The sequence below is a fragment of the Anolis carolinensis genome, chromosome 1, assembly GCF_035594765.1.
Source record: "Anolis carolinensis isolate JA03-04 chromosome 1, rAnoCar3.1.pri, whole genome shotgun sequence".
NCBI lineage: Eukaryota > Metazoa > Chordata > Lepidosauria > Squamata > Dactyloidae > Anolis > Anolis carolinensis.
The window spans coordinates 209,889,811-209,913,522 of NC_085841.1; the positions used below are offsets into that span (position 1 = coordinate 209,889,811).

At 40.9% G+C, this 23,712-nt stretch overlaps 1 protein-coding gene across 1 annotated transcript in view; it reads right to left on the reverse strand.

Annotated features, from left to right (window-relative positions):
• rapgef4 (Rap guanine nucleotide exchange factor 4) overlaps positions 1-23,712 on the reverse strand; it is a 249,649-nt gene that overhangs the window by 204,714 nt on the left and 21,223 nt on the right. Inside the window, exons 2-3 of the mRNA XM_062969187.1 lie at positions 17,622-17,764; positions 10,991-11,079 (exon numbers count right to left, since the gene is read on the reverse strand). Coding sequence (XP_062825257.1) covers positions 10,991-11,079; positions 17,622-17,764 — 232 coding nt within the window. The remainder of the gene's footprint in view (positions 1-10,990; positions 11,080-17,621; positions 17,765-23,712) is intronic.

Below are 23,712 nucleotides of genomic sequence, written 5' to 3' on the forward strand. Positions count from 1 at the left end.
GTTGCTGTGGCAAAGTATTGTGGTATGGGAGATAAAGTATTGAGGAATTGGTGGTAGTTAAGGTAAAGGTAAAGGTTTTCCCCTGACATTAAGCCCAGTCATGTCTGACTCTGGGGGTTGATGCTCATCTCCATTTCTAAGCCGAAGAGCCGGCGTTGTCCATAGACTCCTCCAAGGTCATGTGGGATGACTGCATGGAGGGGCGTTACCCTCCCGCCAGAGCAGTACCTATTGATGCACTCACATTTGCATGTTTTTGAACTTCTGGGTTGGCAGAAGCTGGGGCTAACAGTGGGGGCTCTCTCCGCTCCCCCAATTCAAACCTGCGGCCTTTCGGTCCAGAAGTTCAGCAGCTCAGCACTTTAACACGCTGCGCCATCAGGGGATATTGTTTCCTAAAGGTTGTGAATATACAATATTTCTGATTGCTTTTTTTGTCTGTTGGAGGCAAGTATGAATGCTGCAATTAGGCAAAATTATTAGGATGTAATGGCCTTGCAGCTTTAAAGCATGGCTGTTTCTTCCCTGAGTGAATTTTTTGTTGGGAGGTGTTAGCTGGCCCTGATTGTTTCCTGTCTGGAATTCCCTTGTTTTCAGAGTGGCGTTGTTTGCGATATTTTATGTGCTTCTACTGTCTGTGGCCCTGAGAAAACAGGATTTGCCAGACTTTGATGATGGGAATACTTTGTTGGGAGGTGTTAGCTGGCCCTGATTGTTTCCTGTGTGGAATTCCCCTGTTTATTTACTGTCCTGGTTTTAGAGATTATATTGTTCTGCATTATTCTATCCCAGTAATTATTTCATATTAAAGTAGAATCTCACTTAGCCAAGATTTGCTTATACAATGTTCTGGATTATCCAACGCAGTCTGCCTTTTCATAATCAATGTTTTTGTAGTCAGTGTTTTAAATTCATTGTGATATTTTAGTGGTAAATTTGTAAATACAGTACAGTAGAGTCTCACTTATCCAACATAAACGGGCCGGCAGAACGTTGGATAAGCGAATATGTTGGATAATGAGGAATTAAGGATAACCCTATTAAACATCAAATTAAGTTATGATTTTACAAATTAAGCACAAAACATCATGTTAGACAACAAATTTGGCAGAAAAAGTAGTTCAATACACAGTAATGCTATGTAGTAATTACTGTATTTATGAATTTAGCACCAAAATATCAATGAAAGCATTGACTACAAAAATGCGTTGGATAATCCAGATCGTTGGATAAGCGAGTGTTGGATAAGTGAGACTCTACTGTAATTACTACATAGCATTACTGCGCATGGAACTACTTTTTCTGTCAAATTTGTTGTATAATATGATGTTTTGGTGCTTAATTTGTTTAATCGGCTTTTCCTGAATCCCTTCTTTTTATCCAACATATTCACTTATCCTGCCGGCCTGTTTATGTTGGATAAGTGAGAGTCTACTGTATATTGATAATCTTATATTATCTGCTTAGAAGTGGATTATATGAGGCTCCTTCTTCACAGCTGTATAAAATGCACACTGAAGTAGATTACATGGCAGTGTGGAGTCAGGATAATCCAGTGCAAAGCAGATAATGTAAGATTCTAAATGGGTAATATAGCTGTGTGGAAGGGCCTTGAGTCTACACTGCCATATAATCCAGTGCAAATTAGATAATCTGTGGAAGAAGCCTAAATTAGGTCTAAATCTGCCTGTCCCCTAACTGAACCCTGGCTGTCCCTTTGCTGACAGGCTGGTTGCTAGGCGACCAAGTGGGCAGAGATTAGCCCTCTAAACTGGCAGCAATTGGATAAAAAACAATTATTGCTCTCCCTCTAATTAGGACTTTATTTTTCTTTTCTTTTTGTTGTATCAACCTTGAGGCATGGATGATGGGTTGTGTTGTCAAATTTTGAGGTTGAGGGGCCTGTACTTTTGTTGTTTTGTGAATTGCCGTGATGCCATCACTCTTTTATATATATACTAGCTGTGCCCGGCCACGCGTTGCTGTGGCATTTTCCGGTGGTGTTGGTGAGAAATTGTTGAGGTAGTGGTGGCATTGAATGTCTGTTGTATGGTTGTCTTTATGTTTAGTATGCACACTGAAATGGATTATATGGCAGTGTGGAGTCAAGATAATCCAGTGCAAAGTAGATGATATAAGATTCTAAATGGGTTATATAGCTGTGTGGAAGGGCCTTGAGTCTACACTGCCATATAATCCAGTTAAAATCTGTGGAAGAGGCCTAAGTGAGGCCTAACTGTGCCTGTCCCCTGGGCTGAGTAGGTTGCTAGGAGACCAAGTGGGCGGAGCTTAGCCTTCAAACTGGCAGCAATTGGATAAAAACTATTATTCTTCTCCCTGTAATTAGGACTTTATTTTTCCTTTCTTTTTGTTGTATCAACCTAGAGCCGTGGATGATGGGTTGCGTTGTCAAATTTCGAGGTTGGGGGGCCTGTAGTTTTGTTGTTTTGTCCGCTGCCCTGATGCCATCACTCTTTTATATATATAGATAGATATATGAAACATAAATAAATTTCATGTTTAGACTTGGGCTCCATCTCCTGGATATTTCATTATGTATATACACACAGTTCCCAAGTTACAAACAAGATATGTTCTGTTGGTTTTTAAAAGTGTAACCGTTCTGAGTCCCTTTTGGGGTGAGATAGAGTGGGATATAACTGAAGTAAATAAATAAATAAATAAACAAATAATAACCCCAGCCAAAGATCAAGTGATAGACAGATATGCAAACTTTGGATAGCATAGAAAAGGATTAACACCCCAGTGGTGTTTGTTTTGCGGTTTGTGTCCCTTTTCAGAAGATTTTACCTCACTTTCTGTCCCTGTGATAATTGGAGTTTGAAAATTTTGGCTTGTTGTGGAAACAAGGATTGCCGAGAAAGCTTCTGTGGAGACTCCTTTTCCCCATGATAACTCTCTCAGGAGTGAATTTCCCTTCCGAGGGGTAAATTTCTCTCACTTCCTGTTGTCTCACCCCCCCCCCCCCATTCTTAGCTATGAGTCATTTGTAAGTCAGATGTTTGTAACTTTGGGACTGCTTGTATGTGCAAATACAGGTATTTCAAAATCCAAAAAAAAAAAAAACATTCAAAATCCAAAACATTTCTGGTGCCAAGCATTTCAGATAAGGGATACTCAATCTGTAGCAAAGAGTTAATAACCAAACTCTAGTCCTCCGGGTGTTTTGGACAACAACTCCCAGACGACTCAAGTGCCTTGACCAATGATGAGGGATTCTGGGAGCTGCAGTCCAGAACACCTAGAAGAATAGAGTTTAGGAAACACTGCTCTAACTGAGGCCCCTTCCACGCAGCTGAATAAAATCCCACATTTTCTGCTTTGAACTGGAATATATGGCAGTGTGGATTCAGATAACCCAGTTCAAAGCAGATATTGTGGGATTTTCTGCTTTGATATTCTGGGTTATATGGCTGTGTGGAAGGGCCCTGAAAGTGGCTTCTAGTCTGTTGCCAGTTTATATCTTACAGTATTGGTGACTTAGGGATGGGGGAGTACTATCACCACCCTAAGCACAACCTAATGCTCCTGAAAGCTCCAGAAACATATTTCTTCTTTAAAAATTAGAGACCAAAATTGACACAGGGGAGGACTTTGGGGAGTCCGCAGGCTGCAAAAACAGACTTGGGTCTGTGTTTTGCTTGATGGACACCTTACGCATTCCTGTTCTACCCATTTTTTCCCAAGACTGTGAAGTGGTTTTGAATGGTCTGCATTCTCAAGACTAGTACATGAACAGGGTTGCAATTATTCTTTTGTGACAAAGGGTGAAATCTAATCTTAGTTTTAATTACAGTAAGCCCATAGAAATGAGTGAGGCTTGTCAGTAACTACTGACATAAATCCATTAATTAAGATTAGCGTTGGCTTTAACCTGTAGCTCACTACACAAAAATGTCCCAAAGTGTGCATTAAAGTGAGTATTTTAAAAATGGCTTTGTTAATCCACAATTGAGGGAACTTCGAGATTATTATTTTATTAGTATCAAAAAAATGGCAGGGATGTGGCAAGTTTGAAGTTTCTCCAGGACCAACAATCTGACAATTTCACATTCCTAATGAAGGTAATAAATGACCTTGGAATTTATCTGTGAAAATATACATTTGTGGTAAAATCTTTCCAAGAATGTACAATTGTGGGGGATTATCTCCAAATAATGCATTTTTAAAAAATTTCAATCAATACAAAAATGCAAATTTGTAAATAAACTCATGGAATTGACATGGACTGGAAAACAGATTTCTCCTACTCTCTTCTTGTCCTCTGGACCAGTACTTAAGCTAAGATTAAAATTTCAAAATCCATTAATGCTAGATCCACTACTGCCCTTGCTGACTCTACCATTACTAAGATAGAATCATAGAATTTTAGAGTTGGAAGAGACCTCGTGGGCCACCCGGTTCAACCCCCTGCCAAGAATCTAAGGATCTGGCCCATCTTCTCCAATCCTCCTGAGGAAAAGGGAGGATCCCAGTGAAAGGGGGTTGCTTTGTTAGACTTCGGTGTTTTTGGTGCAGTCACAGTTGATGCTTAAGGTATCATTTTTAGTAATTTAGAAAGAAGTTGAAGACTTGGCTATGCGTGCAAGCGTTTAATGAATGAACTCAGTTAGCATTGACATGGATTGGATTAAGGCTTTTTGCACAAGGTCTGATGGATGATTGGCATATATATTCGGTGTTGCACTGTGTTAAATCTTTTATATATTGTATTTTACTATGTTATTTAACTATTTTAACTGTTTTATTCTTATTTTATGGTATTATGATGTACTGGTAGTCATCCTACCCATTGTGTAAGCCACCCTGAGTCCCCCCGGAGAGAAGGGCGGGGTAGAAATATTGGAAATAAATAAATAAATAAATAAAATCGCCAAGACCCTCCCTTGCGATATCACAAGTCTTTGCTCCCAGGTCTCAGGTCTTGACCCTGATATCTCAGGTCTAGAATAATCATGGTCTGGCAACTCTAATAATTAGGCATGTTAGTAGCTGAAAAACTAGAGGTGATATAGAGACAATAGTTGTGTAGTCTGTTGTGTATTCTCGAGACTTTCTGAAGACAGTTATCTGTCTTTGGAATCAAACTGCAAAAAAACTGAATGGTCAAATAATTTTCTGGATAAGTGAGAACATTTATTTATTTTTATTTATTAATTTATTTATTTTTCAAACTTATATGCCGCCACTCCCCTAGGGCTCGGAGCGGCTTACAAGAACCGGCTAAAATCAACAATTTAAAAAACATCTTAAAAACATCTTTAAAAAACATCTTAAAAACATCCTAAAAGCACCTTTTAAAACATCAACAACAGAACTCAAAAGCCTGTCGAAACAGATGTGTCTTACATGCCCTGCGGAAGGCCAACAAGTCCCGCAAGGCACGAACTTCAGGTGGCAAGGTGTTCCAAAGAGATGGCGCCACTACTGAAAAGGCTCTGCGTCTGGTTGTTGTTAGACGCAAGGTCTTAAAACTGGGGACTTCCAACAGGTCTTGGTCCTCAGAACGGAGGGATCTCTGGGGTTTGTAGGGAGTGAGGCGGTCCCTCAGGTACATCGGCCCTAGACCATGTAAGGCTTTAAGGTAAGCACCATCACTTTGAAAGTGATCCGGTGCTCAATTGGTAACCAGTGCAGCTGCCGTAAGATTGGTGTTATGTGGCATCTTATTGGGACTCCCACAAGGAGCCGGGCAGCTGCATTTTGCACCAATTTGAGCTTCCGGATCACTGACACAGGAAGGCCAATATAAAGGGCGTTACAGTAATCCAGTCTCGAGATGACTGTAGCCTGGATCACCGTCGCCAGGTTGTCCCTAGACAGATAGGGGGCTAGCCGTCTAGCCTGCCGAAGATGAAAAAAGGCAGTTTTGCTAGCGGCGGAGACCTGGGCCTCCATCGTCAATGAAGGGTCCAAGAGGACTCTCAGACACTTTACCAGTAAAGACGGGCATAGCACTTCACCATCTAGGGTTGGCAACTGGATATCCCCACTGCCCGGTCGGCCCAGCCATAGGATCTCCGTCTTTGCTGGATTCACCCTCAACTTACTGGAACGCAATCATCCAATAATGGCCTCGAGGCACCGATGAAAACTGTCTGGTACAGACTCTGGTCAGCCTTCCATCTTTAACACAAGCTGAGTGTCGTCAGCATATTGATAACACTCGAGCGCAAAATTTCGGACCAGCTGAGCAAGTGGTCGCATATAGATGTTAAACAACAGAGGGGAGAGAATGGCCCCCTGAGGAACCCTCTCAGAGACCAGGCCCCCCCTCTCCACTCGCTGTCCACGGTTGTGAAGAAAGGAGGCCAGCCAATTTAAAGCTGTCCCCCTAACTCCAGCAACGGCAAGGCGGTGGGTCAGAAGATTGTGATCGACTGTGTCAAATGCTGCTGTGAGATCCAATAACACAAGCAGCACTGACCCGCCCTGGTCAAGCTGGCATCAGAGATGATCCGTGATGGAAACCAATACAGTCTCTGTCCCATGCCCCGCACGGAAGCCAGACTGGAAAGGATCCAGTCCGGCTGTGTCATCTAGGAACTGCTGCAGCTGCACCGCTACTGCCCTCTCAGTCACCTTGCCCAGAAATGAAAGATTCGAAACTGGGCGGTAGCTGGAGGGAACCGAACGATCTAACTCTGGTTTTTTCAGCAGAGGAGAGACCACCGCCTCTTTTAATCCCTCTGGAAAGACTCCTTGCTCAAGGGAGCTGTTTATTATCTTCAGCAGCGGGTCACGTAATCCCTCCAGGCAGGATTTCACCAACCAAGAGGGACACGGATCGAGGGAGCAGTGGTTGGTCTAGCTGCAGCTATGAGCCTATCGAGAGCCTCTGCGTCCAGAGGGATGAACCGGTCGAGGGTGGGCCCAGCAAGTGGCCACGGCATCCCAAGTTCTCTCACTGTGTCGATTGTGGCAGGGAGGTCCCGGCGTAGTAGCGAGATCTTGTCGGTAAAATAGCTCTGAAAAGCCTCGGCTGAAAGGGCCTGATTATCACTTTTTGGGACGATAGGGACTGTCGTTAAAGATCGAATAATTTTAAACAATTTTGCCGGGCGTGAGCTGGCAGACGCTATTAGAGAGGCGTAATATGCTCGCTTTGCTTCAATGATAGCATGTTCATAGGACTCCATGAAAGCCCTATAGGCTGATCTCGATACTCCATCACGGAGTTCTCGCCACACGCTCTCTAGCCATCTCTTTTCTCGCTTCATCGGTCGAAGTTCCTCGGTGAACCAAGGAGACCGGTTTCGGTGGGGTTGGAGAGGGTGCGATCTCATCGAGTGCATTGGATAGCCTGGTGTTCCATGAGTCCACCTGTGCATCGATCGAGTCGGTGACTGGCTCCAGATCTCTCAGAGCATTCCAGAACCTACTGGGTTCCATAAGATTCCTTGGGCGAGCCCAGATCAGCTCGGCGCCCTTGTCGGGTGGGAAGGCATGCTCCAACCGGACTCTTAGGGCACAGTGATCCGACCATGGAACCTCTATAGTAGAGACTTGGGTCACTTGAATTCCTGCGCTGAAGATCAGATCTAGTGTGTGTCCCGCCTGATGCGTAGGCCCAGTACTACAAAGCGAGAGTCCTAGTGTCTCCATGGTGGACACTAGGTCTGTAGCCGCTAATGAACAAGAGTCCGCATCAGCGTGGACATTGAAATCTCCCAAGACAATGAGTCTGGGAAGCCTTAGGGACCACTCCGACACCGTCTCAAGCAGCTGGGGTAGGCTATCTGCTGGTGTGCTGGGCACACGGTACACCAGCAGGAAGGCTATACTCTCAGGAGAATATGACACAATAAATATTTTAAGAGTTTCTCATTCTGACATTTCACAAGGCCAAAATGTATTTGGGTTTACTAGTAATAAAATATCTTCTGAGTATCTTGAAATACTTTGAGTATCTTGCATATCTTGTTTCTTTAGTGTATAGACCTCTTACAGACCAACACAAGTCACCATAAAATGGTCAGCTTGGTAACTGAATATTTGCTATACTGTACTGTATAGGTCATTGGCATGCCATGGAGTTGTTTAATATACTCTATATGTTTATATTTGCAAATAAACAAACCTTCCAAAAGAAGAGCTGTCATGCAGTTACAGGAAAGTGAAGTCTGCCTACGCGAGTGTATAAATGAATAGAAAGAAAAATCTTATGCATTCTCTCACTGCCATCTTGTGGTATATCACGATTTAGCCGACATGAACACAACCCTGTACTTTTTTCAACGAGAGTTTTAAAGTTGAATACATTCCTAGAAAAAATGATCTCAGACTTTTAAAATATGAAATGCCAATGGAGTAAGCCATCAAGAGTAACATAAAACTTTCACAATAATACAGGAAGCTAGACCAACACCTGGACTGATGGTGCCTTACGAAAATCAGCCCTCCAAAAATTACATTAAATGATGTGACAGGATTTTCCATATTTTAAATACTGATTTTCCATTTTCATGGTGTTTGCTTAGCATCGTCTCATATCTCATGTCTCATGTAGCCCCACTGTCTCACGCACAGGCATCTTCCAAAAAATGGAGGACCATCATCCTCGAACTACGAGGGATCGCCTAAGTAAGTCTCATGTGTGTATATAACATTTGTCCCTTGACAGGAAAACTCCCTAAACCAAACTTCTTAAGACCATCTAGCCCCATGTTTTCAACATTGACAAAGGTGCTTACCTCAGGCCCTCCTCATTTTCCTTGGCCTCTTGGCATAAGAACAAGGTGGTCTGCTGCGTCCTTATGCCAAAAAGACGAGGGAGAAAGGCATGTAGCAACTGGAGCCCTCTGGAACGTGTCTCATCCTCTTCTCAGCATAAGGACGGTGCGAGTGGCCCCTTCCTTATGCCAAGAAAAAGGCTCGAGAAACGCGTATGGTGGCTGAGAGCCCTCTGGAGCACTCTCAGCCACTGCCTGTCTCACCTTCCTCTTGGCATAATGCCAAGAGGACAACCTGAGAATTGGAAGGGAGGATTGGTGGAATCACCACGTGTCTTGCCTTTCTCCCAGCATAAGGATGAGGTGAGCAGCCCCCTGACACACACAAGCTAAATTAGGGGAGATTCAGTACAAATAAAAGAAAGCATATCTTCACAAAGAGGGTAAATAAGATATGGATTGTCGTCCTGCAAGATGTAGAGGAGGCCAGTAAACTAAATAGTAGCAGTAGTAGTAGTAGTACTAGTAATTTGTTACCAGCCTCTCTTCACATCTCAAGGCAGGGTACAACATGGTTGAAACACAGAAATAAAATATAATACCATTAAAATGCATGTATTGAAATGCACAGAACTACAATTAACACCAATACTAATAAAATGTAATGTTAAAATTCATAGTTTAAAATTGATTGTATAGATTTGCTGGAAGAGACAAGTCTTTAATACTTTCTTAAAGTTTGTCAGCTCATTTAACAATCAGAGCCCTTCTGGCAAGTCATTCCACAGTCTTGGGGCGGCTGATGAAAAGGTGCTTTTGGTGACTGTCATTAGTCAGGTTCTAGTTGGTTGGAGTAAACATTCCACAGAGGACCTTCGTGCATGGGGTGCATTATACAGGCTTTTTATCTGATGCAACATAGCTAGTCTTCTGTTTTTATGATTTCACAAACCCATTGCTTCAAAACTTATGTGAAAAGGCATATTGTCATGCTTGCTTATGTTTTATAATATTTACATACTGTGAGTGAGTAAACTGAATGAGGTTAAAACACAGCCAAGTAGGTCAAAAACCTGGCTCTGCTACTTTGTACTGGCTACACAACTGCTATAGTTGTCTTGGTAACATTTGTTCAGTGAGGAGGAAGCGTCAAGCTGAGCACCTGAAAATGACTAGTAGAAGAATATGCCTTTGTACATGACCCAAGTGGGTAGTAAAACAGAATTCAGACTGGTCAAGGGTTCAATGTATTTGATTTATTCAAAAGCTATCCAGAACCACTGACTGATCATTGAAAGAAAAGCACTTGTCAGAGGATGGAACATGACTGGCAAAGGATTTTGACAGGACAAAATAATGGCCAGGGCTAGAGACAGATGGTTGTTGGTTGAAAAAAGAGACCAAAGCTGCTGGCTGAAAGTAGAAGGCTTCACAGGGGAATGGGACTATCAGAACCGTCCTTGGAGAAAATATGGATATCAAAGCTGGTAGCTGAGGAGAGCAAGAGATTGTGGCTGCAAAGTTATGGTGATACTGCAAGAAAGTTAGCATTAGAGAGCTTCAAGCAGAAGTCTGTCCAGAGGGAGAAGTTCAGAAGCACTCACTGGAACTATAGGAATAAATCAGAGCTTGAGGTGGAAGAAAACTTCTATTTCTAGTTATTACTAATACTGTAGTAAAAGGTTACAGAAACAAGGAATTTACAAGAAAAACTTGAACGCTTCAGCTAGAATCTATAAAATTTTAGAATGACATGTTTAATCCTGGAAAACAAACACATCTAAATCTCATTCTACTATCTACAAAACAAAAAAAAATTCTTTAGTTAAATAATATCCTAAATAAATATATGAATTATGTTCCTCTTAGGATCTTTTCAATACTAACTGTGTCAATTCCATCCCTATGTCACAAGAACGAAGTTAGGTGCTGGTTTCTATCCAGGTAAACTTGGTAGCAATTGTTAAAGGTATTATCATTGTGTTTTGTTTCCCCTTCCCTCAGTGAGGGAGCCATCTGAAAAATTTCTTAGAACCTATGGGAAAGAATTCTATAGGCCAAACATTGCTCAGGTTGCCATATTGTTTCATTACCTGCCCTCACATAATGTTTCACACACTGGAGAAGTTCACAGCATGCCTTACGGATGTACAATGATAGATAATGCTATCATTTTTTTGGTCAACTTCTATCAAGGTGGAAAAGAGAATCATATTGATGAAATCTCCAACAGTTTTATCCATTTGTAGATAACAGTTTCCTCAAAAGATAGCACTCTACTGGAGGAGCAATTTTACCTGATGGTTGCTTGTATCAGAAACTTTAACATCCAAAGATCCTGTCAGCACAGCATACCAATTTGTTCCAATATCACCTTGTCGAAATACTATAAGCCAAAACAAAAAGAAAAAAATAAGAAATACTCAGGCTATAACATATGTTAAACCACAATTGTGATATGACTGATTTTACCTGATTGTGACATGCTTGCCTAGTTGGGACATATCTGCATTAATAGTCATGCCTTTTTGAAACAAGAACAGTGGGATCTATAGTTTTATTGGGGGGGAGAGTGGCAGAATTTTAGCAGCAAATTACAATTCTTAATATTCCTTGAGGATTGACAATTATACTAGCATATACACTTTTTACTACAAACTTGCTGTTATAGCTTTCTATCTATATGTCACTAGCTGTACCCGGCCACGCATTGCTGTGGCAAAGTGGTGGTGGTTTTGGTTAAAAATTGTTGTGTAATTTTTATTTGACGTTATTTGTATTTTTTAATTAATTTTATCGTAAGTTATCTTTTTATTTATTATATTTTATTATTTTCTTGTATTGTTTTTAGTTATTTTCTGTTATTATAGTATTTTATTGTATTAATTTTTTTAGTATTTTTAATTATTTTTTAGTGTTTTTTATTATTTTTTATTGGGTTGCTAGGAGACTAAGTTGGAGGAGCTTAGCCTTCTAACTGGCAGCAATTGGATAAAAGCAATTTTTCCTTTCTCTCTAATTAGGACTTTATTTTTCTTTTCTTTTTGTTGTATCAACCTAGAGGCGTGGATGATGGGTTGTGTTGTCAAATTTCGAGGTTGGGGGCCTGTAGTTTTGTTGTTTTGTGGGTCGCCGTGATGCCATCACTCTTTTATATATATAGATGATAATTAATCTCAAAACATCCTCTAAATTATGCCACCCATAGACAAATTTTATGATATTGAAGTGCCATGTTCTTGGATCCGTATCACACATCATCAGATTTGTATACTTGAAAATTAATTTGAATTCTATTTGAACTCATACTGGACAAACAGAAGCTAGAGTAGACAACTTTCTTCTTCTCTCATCCATCACTTAACTCTTTTCTTCTTCTCTCTCTCAAATTGACCCAAGATGCTTATTTCTTCCTCTAATTCAGTTGTTCCCAACCTTTGGGCCTCCAGCTATTTTAGACTTCAGCTCCTACCATTCCTAACAGCTGGTAAGCTGGCTGGGGTTTCTGGGAGTCGAAGTCCAAAATACCTGGAGGCCCAAAGGTTGGGAACCACTGACCTCACTCCTCTTCCTCACCCAGGTGGGCTTACCTAGCAATCAGGTTTTGATTCTCCTATCATTGGTACAGAATATTAACTTTTTCCACAATGTCATGAGCCCTAATATATCCTCAGTTGGAAATGCTGGAAGCTGAGCTATCCAGCACTCCCACCCCTGTTTTTTTTTTCTTTTACTTTCCACTGCACTGATGGTGGTGGTGATGGTAATGAATAGAAGACCTAGACAAATCTGAGGAGCTTACCCTGTTGAGTATGACAGGTGCTTTAAAAATGCACAGCAATTCTGGGACTGCCACAAACCTTCTTTTGTATAGAAATTTAGACTGAAGAACATTTCTGAGACACAGTTGTGGAGTTTCCTTAAAGATCTTACCCGAACTCCACCTTAACCATCTTTTGAAAGCACAGTAGGGACTTTTCTCTTCAAACCAGATGTTCAGGCTGCTGATGACCTATTTCTTATTCGAGAGCTTAATATGATCTTTTGGCTCGTAAATTATATGTTGCAGTGAATATCATGTTGGACTTGGATCTAAACAGACTTGGGGTGAATTCCCTATTCAACCATGCTGCTCTTTGGATAATATGTGGCAGAGCTTAAAAAGTTTATTTTAAGGAAAATGAATATAATATCACGCTGAAACTACCCACAATGGAGCAGGGGCAGGAAAAAGGTCTTGGACCCACAGGGTTCATGGGAGTCGCAAGTATTTATTGCAATAAAATAAAAATAATATGATTAAATCAATTAATAGAGGTAATTAAGATGGCAGATACTAAAAGTATAGGGAAGAGTTTCTAAGAGGCTATTTTAAAGAGACCCCAAATGATCTGTGTCTCTCTAGAGTTCCTCACTACAAATCCTACATGCAGTGAAGACTGTACAGTTGGAGACCAACTTTCCAAAAGTGGCTCAAACAAAGACATTTTTTGTATTTTTCTGAGTGGGTTGATTTACCAAATTCATATAGAAGTGATGTCAGAAGTTGTTTATATTTCTCCCTTATTGTTATTCTATATGCTAGTTATCAAATTCTCTTGGTCACTCAACATGAGTTATTACAATCTTATGCAGGTCACTGAAAGTAACCTCACACTTAGGTACATTTTTATAGGAATGCCATTTTAATGTTTTAAACTATTTTAATCATTTACAAAATAATATTGTTTAATTCTTGTTTAAGTCTTGCAAACTAATGTTTTGTTTCAATGTTTTTCACATTACTGAAAAACAAACTGAAGCTCATCTTGGGAGAAAGGTGGGATATAAGTTCAATAAATAAATACACTGAATGTGGGGCTGTTCAGGGAAGCAATTCAGAAACTCCAGTGGAACCATACTGTGACAGAACCCAAAGTTGCACCCAGAAGTGTTAGTCCCCAGTGTCACCATAGTACTCAACTGATTACAAATTTATTTTCAGACTGATCGCAAGATGCTGCATTCCCTTGGAGGGTTAGGACCAGATTATATGAAAAAGCATCTTCTTAGATAAGTACTTCTCTATCAAATAAGTCCAATAATTAGTCTCTTCTGTGGAACTTTCTTTCTTTAAGGGTGTGATGGTCTTGGAAAATTCATTTTCTGCAAAGCCAGCGCAAAGTCAGCACAGTGAATCCTGTGACCTAGGTGGCAGCTTGGAAGTGGCACCCACAGGGCTGCTGACTTCTTTTGCCATCATGCTGCCAGCCACCCCCATAATCCCACATTACACCTACCACAATAGCTGACAGCTGTAATGAGCTGCATTTTCACATCATTTGTTACTGTTTAAGAAGTGCTGCTGCTGCAAACAAGACAAAGATAGCACTCTTTTTTTATTATTCCTAGGTGGCCATCCCTTGCTGGCTCATCTCTAGAGCTAGTTGCAATTGCAGCCAACACTACACAAAGTTTAGATCACTGAAGCATGAATGTAAGTACAGTAGAGTCTGGCTTATCCAACATAAACGGGGCAGCAGAACATTGGATAAGCAAAAATGTTGGATAATAAGAAGCGATTAAGGAAAAGTCTATTAAACATCAAATTACATTATGATTTTACAAATGAAGCACTAAAACATGTTTTACAACGAATTGACAGAAAAAGCAGTTCAGTAAACTGTAACTTTATATATTACTGTGTTTCCCCGAAAATAAGACATCCCCATAAATTAAGATCTAGTAGAGTTTTGGAGGAATGGCCAAATATAAGACACCCCCCTCTCCCCAAAAGTAAGACCTAGGAAGAGGGAGCCGGAGAAGGAGAAGGAGAAGGGAAGGCACGCCTTTTCCTCCTTCTCCTTCGCCTTCTCCGGTGGCAACAGCCCACTTTCCCGCCCAAGAAGGTGAAAGAGGAGCCCTCCTTCACCTTTCCTGGTGGCGGCCTCTTTTCCCGCTTGGGAGGGTGAAGGAGGAGCTCTCCTTCGCCTTCCCTGGCGGCGGAGACCCCTTTCCCGCCCGGAAGGGAGAAGGAGGAGACCTTGTTCACCTTCCCAGGTGGCAGAAGCCTCTTTCCCACCCGAGAAGGTGAAGGAGGAGCCGTCCTTTGCCTTCCCTGGCGGCGACAGTTCTCTCCTCCTTCGCCGAGGAAGGCAAAGGAGAAGAGAGCGAAATAAAACACTGTCTTATTTTTAGGGAAACACGTTAATTGCTGTATTTATGAATTTTGCACCCAAACATCGCAATGTATTGAAAATATTGACTACAAAAACGTTGACTACTAAAAATTGACTACAAATAAAGACAGAATTGCAAAAAAGAACTTATAGTAACAACACTGTCAAAAGTTAAATCCATAACATATTTCAGTCCTGTGAAGATTTTAAAAAATCTGTGATCCTTGCCTGTTTTTCTAGACAGCAACGCGCAGCAGGCCTCTCTGCATGCTGGGTGCCTGCCGGGAAAGGCGAGACGCAGCCAGTGCAGGCCAGACACTGTGCCCGATGGGAAAAGTCTGTGCTGGCCGCGTCTCGGCCAACCCGATGGATGCCCAGCAGGCGCCCAGAGAGACCTGCTGTGCGTTGCTGCCTAGAGAAACAGCTGTGGATTCGGAGAGGAAGCAGACTGCGTCAGATAATACAGAACGTCGAATGAGCGTGTTCTCCAGGACCACAAGGGAAGGATACCCATATCGGAAGGTGAAACTAATTGATAAGATAGGTGCAGAAATCTGGGGAAGAATAGCAGTTAGATGGTTGTGTGGGATGAAGGAGAACAAGCAGATGGAGGATTCATACAATAGGATTGCCTCAACTGCTTATCATAGGGATGAAAATAAGGCAGCCCTCCTAGAGAAGTGCAGTTCTCAGCAGCTATAGCCAGCACAGCCAGCTTTGATAAATACTGGGAGCTGCAATCCAACATCTGGAGAGCTGCGGAGTTCCTAGTCCTGATTTATACAGTTCATTCCTGTATAAGAATTGCAAGAGCTTAACACATTTAGATATTCTCTTTTCTAATAGAACTCAGTTTAGCTGATAATATTCTCCTTGCTCTTAATGCAATGTTGCAGAGTTCCTTTATACTTCCCCTCTGATATTTTAATGTTTTGTTACAATATCATGTCCTGAGAATTCTCTTGAGTTGAAAAGCAGATTATAAAGCCTGTCTGCACTAAACTAATCCCTTTGCTAATACAGCTATAGCCTTTTAGCTCACTCTCTGCCCTTCTTTCTTCTGTTCTGCAAAATGTGTGTCCCTGGAATAAGGAAAAAAGAAGCATATCTGAAAGTATTGAGGGATCCAGTTCTTTTTTTAAAAAAAAATACCCACATATCCCTAACTTTAGTCCCCGGTGGTGCAGTAGGTTAAACTGATGAGCTGCTGAACTTGCTGATCAAAAGGTCGGCAGTTCGAATCCAGGGAGTGGGATGAGATCCCGTTGTTAGCCCCAGCTTCTGCCAACCTAGCAGTTTGAAAATATGCAAATGTGAGTAGATGAATAGGTACCACTCCGGCAGGAAGGTAACAGTGCTCCAGGCAGTCATGCTGCCCACATGACCTTGGAGGTGTCTATGGACAACGCTGGCTCTCCAGCTTAGAATTGGAGATGAGTACCAACGCCCAGAGTCAGGCACGACTAGACTTAATGTCAGGGAGAAACCTTTACCTTTACCTATCCTTAAGTTTATGCCCATACACTCCCTTGAAATATCACAGGTTGCCCATGCCCTTGGGTTCATTCTCCTTCTGTTCCCACTCATCACGTGTCACATATAGACTTAGGTAATATTTCAGAAATTTACTTTCACCAATTTCCACAGAGTCTTCTTTTTATTACTCAGAAGTTATAGTCAACATGCTACAATGCTTTACTAATGTTGAACTACTTTAACATTAGAAACTATTTGTTTTAGTGCTGACATTCCTCTTCCCCTCACTTGACCTCAGTTAAATTTGGGTCCTGGAAACAATAGTTTTGTTTACTGATGATGGCCACCTTAACTAGTTATGAGATAATAGAAACAGAGTGCCAAGTATTTCATTTTGGAAAATACTGGGCTATTTTGAACTGACCTGGGAGACAGGCATGCAAGGTCCTTGATAATAATAATAATAATAATAATAATACTTTATTTATACCCCGCCACCATCTCCCCAAAGGGACTCGGGGCGGCTTACATGGGGCCCTGCCCAGGACAATACAGTATAAAACAACATAAAAACAACATACAAAATACAATTAACCAACACAACTGATAAAATATACAGTATAACACAAAGTCAAGAAGCAATCTAACAGGGGCGAGCCGCATGAACACTAAATTAAAAAACTCGGGGTGAGAAAGGGATCAAATAGAAAACCTCAGGGGACAGGGACATCAGATAGAAAAACAGTCTAGAGGATCAATGTTGAGGGGAGTAACAGAAGAGCAGTTACTCTCCGAAGGCACATCGGAATAGCCATGTTTTTCTTTCCTAAAGGCTAAAAGAGTGGGGGCTTGCCTAATTTCATTGGGCAGTGAGTTCCACAAATGGGGGGCCACCCAAGAATTATTTCAGAATAAAGAAAACATTATGTGGCTCTCCAAAATAAAACCAGTTTATACAGGAACAGAACCTGAAACTTTCAGAGATTTTTTTCTCACCTAGAAAGGCTCTCAGATAGCCCAAAAGATTTTTCCTACAAAAAAAAATTAAAGCTGAGGTCCTTCTGTGTCTACACTACCAGACACCTTACTGTTGGATGACTTGCTACGTATTGAATCATTCAACTCTCACCATTGGCTAGGTCTGAAATGCTTCCAGGTGACATAGAATTAAGGTTATCAAGCCACATCTCTGGGAAATGTTCCATTATTAATGAGCTTATGAGTGAAAACCAACACAGACACAGTTCCTTTCACCTCTTACATATTTTCTTATCCAGAAAGAAGAACGTCTTACATGTAATTCCCTTTTCCAGGTTTTCATAATAGCCGCAAAGACATATTTGCTGAAGCAGATTTGGATGGAATTTTTCAAATGCTTTCACTTCTTTTAGCCGGGTGAATATAATATCTAAATCTTCACTAGAACGCTCCAAAGGCCTGCAAGATCAAAAGAGAAATATGTATAGACATTTATAAAAGAATGCAATTATTTTGTTTTTAGCTCATTTTATCCCAAAGCATATGGAAGGATTAACATGCATATAAAGCCAAACCACAAAGAAAAATGTACATGGAATACAAAACTCTACACAATTAAACCCACCCAAATCAAAACCTCACCCACATCTTCTCACAAAACATAAATTAACTTTGCCTGGAAGTATCAGAGCAACCAGGGATATCTTCAGGAAAATGCCTAAATTTCATTTAGAACCTCATCACATTGATGAGAGAGTGCGGGGTGATTCGCCAGCCTCTGTGATGAACCTGCCCCACCTCGCCCGCAGTGATACTTTCTCATCACATGTGGGGAAGTGTCACCATGTACCTTCCCCCGGTGCTGGCCCTGAATTGCCACTGTAAGAATACTTCTAGCTGCTCTTACAAATTGGTCACAAGACACAGAATGCATAGTTAAGAAGCCTTTCCCTGGATGGTATATCAATATAAGCCAACAATAAGAGGAAGCCCCATCCGCATTACCACCAAAACAGGGTGTGACTTATTTTCCTTTTTATGAACAGCAGAGAGATATTTCACATCATAAGGATGAGCAAGCCAAGTAAGTTCATTATCCCCAACATTTCACAGTGAAAATCAGGACACATGGAGCCAGGGCCATTAGACTGTGGTGTTCACTCAGCTATGGACACCCACTGGGAAACCTTGGAAAAGTCATTCTCTCTCAGTCTCAGAGAAAGGCAAAGACAACCCTCTCTGAAAAAGTTTTCCCAATAATATCTTGGACCTCGTCATATTGAGGTTTTTACCCGTCCTAGGATGCATCCAGCACTGTTTGGAGAGAGCCCACCAGATCCCCTCAAATGATGTAGAGCTACTTCTGGCGAGGCTCCAACCCCAAACTGTGTTCCATGCCTCACAGCCTCTGAGGATGCCTGCCATAGATGTAGGCAAAACGTCAGGAGAGAATACTTCTTGAACATGGCCACACAGCCCGAAAGACATACAACAACCCTGTGTTGGATGCATTCTAAGAGGCAAGCCAAAAGTCAGAAATGATTTGAAGGTAGACTACAATAGCAAGATGAGTTATTAATGAGGAAGAACACACAAATTAATAGACTGCAGCAGTCTGCTTTGGTCTGAGCCTACTGGAATGAGCAAGATAATGCTTCTACCTCTTTTTTCTTTTAACTGAGTACAAAACTACTTTTGCACCTTGAATTCAGTTTGCAGCAATTTAAGTAAGACAAGAGGAAAGAAAATGAAACTGGAACATTTTTAAAGTAGTTGGAAAAGTGGAATGACAGAGGTTTAATGGGGATTGTCCTTGCCATATTGCCATAGTTGGAGTAGCTGGAGATAGATAACATGGGTCACATCCACATGTTGGAATATAATTCTGATGATCTCTCATGGTGTTAAGGGTGGATGGGAACTTCAGTACAACTTGTTCCATTACTAGAATCACAGAGTTGGAAAAGATCACATGGGTCGTCTAGTCTAACCCCCTGCCATGCAGAAAAATAAAGAAATGAAATAAGGCAATCGGAAAAAAATTTCACAGGAGCTTGCTTATACACAGCTGATATGGTTGTTCAGGGCAGCCGGTTCCATAGGGAGCTTTCCTGCATAAAACCCCCATCTATTTCTTTGTCTTATTTAATCTAAAGCGTGGCTAGGAACATTCTGCTTTGACGTTTTATTTTGGTGCTTTTTTAAAAAAGCCCAGCACTGGGGAAAGAAGTGCAAATTAATCTATTCCGCAACACTGATCTTAGTGGCACGTTATAGTCAAAGAAAGGTATATTGTCACAATGGAAAAAAAATTAAAATCCTATGAGAGGAAGGCAGTTGTGTGCCTTGATTCATGGTAGCTTCACAACACCACTGCTTTAAAGGCTCTAAACAGTTATTCATTTCGGTTTTCAAGATATACACTGTGTCCTTCAACAGGTTGCCAGGGAGATGATGGTGAGGATAGCAAATCTAACATTGTCATCTGTATACTGCAATTCTTGCAGCTACAAACATCCATATCCCCTTTTTCTAGATGAAGAATTACAACAACACTTCCATCTCTCTGAAAGTGTTAAGCATATAACCATACCCATATGAACATTGCCTGTGATAAATTCACTTATCACATGAAGAGTTTGGCATCTATCATGAAACAGACATTTTTCAGAACATTCTCTCTCCTCCTTTCTCAGTCTCTCCCTCTCTCTCAATCTTATCACTTTGGCCTGCCAGCTAAGAATGGGAGGCAAGCTATGAGATGAGAAAGATCAATCAATTGGTAAAAGAAACAGGAGAGCAGTCCTGCACATTCAAGCAACCACAGAATAATTGCAACAGAGTGGTGTGAAAGATTGCTTTATTACATTTCACTTCACCTGACTGCATTTTCCTACACCTGACTTTTACAAAGTGTACACAAAATGGATTCTACTGTCCTGGTTGGCAGCTATTTTCTTAAAAGAAATGCATTGAACCTTTTCCCTGTTTCCACCATAATAATAATAAGAAAGGAAGGTAACAAATAGCCCTTAATATAATCTTTCACTCAGAGGTAGCTTTACTATAAAACTGTAGAAAATCACTTATATGTGTGGCTGACCCTGAAGCATGTGCTATAAGATCTGTAAATGTTTTCCCCTGTTGGTTCTGTCTGTGTGCCAGGACAAAACTTCCTGAGCTTCTCCTGGTGCTGGCACGGTAATGCTCTAGCTCATTATGGCCAACAGCCCGGAAAGTTGTTTACCAATGTTATGGCTTCCAGGTAGAGTGCTCTTTTGCAAATTTGGGGTTCCCCACCCCTCCTTCTCCACTTGCTCAATTGTATTTATGTGAAAAATGATAGCATTTGGCCACAGATTAGAAGAAATACTTTTTGGACAATGAACTCCAGAATCTCCCAGGGATTCTGACAGCTGTAGCTGGAAATGTGATTTTCCTTTTTTTTAAACTAATATTTTATACACATATATTACTGAAATTAAGCAGCTAATCAACTAACCAACCACTACAACATACTACAAAACTAAATCAAAAGCATCCTTTGTAACTTTTTAGATACAATTTATATCTGGCCATTCTTCCAACATGCTCAGAGTGGCATGATTCCCGTACCCCACACTTTATCCTCTATGGTGAGAATTAGTGCACAAAAAGAACAAAGGAAGAGGTAGGAAAGACATCAAAGAAAAAAATAGCAAAACTGATAAATCATTTTCAAACATATGCTAAAATCAATGACATTTTTAATTATTATTTCTAAACTGTGTTACTAAGGACCTCATCACATTAACTACTGGATTCGCCAAGGATCATGGCAAATCTGGCAGGGCCCAGTGAGGGGCGTGGGGAACCCATCTCCCACACTCCACATCACCCACCTTGCGACTTAACCCATCCTACGGGGGGAAGCATCTGTCACCCGGCTTCACCACATTGTTCCTTATGCAAGACAAGAAGCCTCCTGCATTGCCACCACTGCAGCCAATGCCATTTTCACCAATCTTCAGGCATGCAGCTCCTCTGGACGTAGAGCAACGTTGTGAGATGGGAGCCAGTTGGTTGCATGCCTGAAGAGGGGTGAAAGCAGCATAGGATGGGCAATTTTGCCCATCTTCACTTCACTCTTCACTTCACTTCACTTTATTTCTTAATTAGTCGCTCTCCACCAGAGTGCTCCGAGCGACTTAAAATTTAAAATATCATTCCACAATATAAAAAAACATTCAACATAAAAACGTTCAGCCTAAAAACATTCAACAGTAACTATTTGGCAAATTAGATCTGATTTACTTAAATGCACAACCAAACAGCCAAGTCTTGAGCGCTTTTACAAAAGGTCGCAACTCCGACATTGCTCTAACATATGGAGGCAATGAGTTCCACAGAATTGGAGCATAGGTCGAAAAGGCTCTACGCCTTGTGGCTTCCAGGTGTACCTCCCTAGGGCCCGGTACATATAGGAGATTTTCCTGGGAGGGTCGAGGTGACCACTGATGGAAACAAGGAATGAGGCGGTCCCTAAGATATAATGGTCCTTGGCCATTTCGAGCTCTAAATGTCAGGATCAGTATCTTGTAAGAGATCCGATGTTCTATTGGTAGCCAATGCAGTTGTTTCAGAATCGGTGTAATATGGGATCTTATAGATGATCCCGCTAGCAGCCTGGCCGCCGCATTTTGGACCATCTGATGAGGTCCTAAATCTCACTTCATGTTCATTATTATTGTTGTTGTTGTTATTATTATTATTATTATTTATTCATACCCTACTTTATCTCCCGAAAGGGGAGATTAAGCCTTAACCATTAATATACAATTTAAAATATGCAAAAACATAAACATTGAAATAGAATTAAACACAAGCAGCATTGAAAATATTCAGTTAAAATTCATCAAAACAGTTTAAAACCACTGCACCCCCTGACTAGATCTTAGACACTCTCATTTTTAAAAGCCTGCCTGAATAAAACGGTTTTAGCTGCCACCTGAAGGACAGCAGGGAGGGGGCCATTCTGGCTTCCCTTCATCAGAGGTCCTTCTTTGTCCTCTTCAGATTCCAATGGGACCGTTACTGTGGTACATATTCCCAAATCACAATATTGCTCCTCTGAGTCAGGAAAGGACGTTCAGAATATTGGTACAGTAGAGTCTCACTTATCCTAGCTAAACGGGCCGGCAGAACCTTGGATAAGCAAATATCTTGGATAATAAGGCGGGATTAAGGAAAAGCCTATTAAACATCAAATTAGGTTATGATTTTACAAATTAAGCACCAAAACATCATGTTATACAACAAATTTGACAGGAAAAGTAGTTCAATACACAATAATGTTATGTTGTAATTACTGTATTTACAAATTTGGCACCAAAATATCATGATACATTGAAAACAATAACTACAAAAATGGCTTGGATGATCCAGAACCCTGGATAAGCGGGGCTTGGATAAGCGAGACTCTATTGTATAACATTTCAGAAGATTCAGACTTCCACTACTACTTTACATAAGTTTCTTTTCAGTCGACATCATTCTTCTGGAGAATTAGGGAAGGGAAGAGAAGTTCAAATGCTGCTTTGAGCAAAGCAAGATTCTAGGATCTGTACAGATTATGCAGATAAACCTATTTGCTTGTGTTTGTTCATTAGCACCAATGATTCACCTTCTGCTGGCAGGGAACATGACTGTATACCAAAACCCTGTTTTAGCAACTAGAAACATTACTGTTGTTTCTGATTTTCTCAGGAAAATGTTTTTCCAGGAAGCAGGATGCTGTTTTATACTGAATGAGATCATGGATCTATCTGCACTAAAAGAGAAAATTTTAAAGTTCTGCATCTGTTGTTGGACTACAGCTCCTTGCATACCTATTTCACGGAAGAAAACTGGAGCATGTGTGGCCAAGCAACACAAGAGTATAGTCAAGATGACATATATTATTAATGAGGAAGAAAAGATAAGTTAGGAGACACTTCAAAAAGTTTGCCTTTGCTTGAATCTTTGCTTGAAAACAACTTTTGCACTTTGAATTCAGTTTGCAGCAGTAAGCTGAGGACAGTAAGAACAAATATGGGAGAAGGAAGAGAGAAACAAAGATTTTTAAAAGCAGTCAGGAAAAAATGGAATGAGAAAGGCATAATTAAAACTATTCTTGCCAAACTTGGACAGTTGGAGAGTTTGCGCACCTCACTGGCTGATGGGAGTTTCAATCCAATTATGGTTTCAGTCCCAAAACATTTGGAGGTCTACCTGATTCCCTAATTTAGGACTTCATCACAATAAAATCAGCATTTCTACACATTTAAGAAACAGCTACCAACAGAGCCCATCACATGACGTAAACTTATACAGTGGGTTCCAGGTATTTTGCCATATCTGAAGAGTGTTTTTTCCTATGCTCCCTAAGT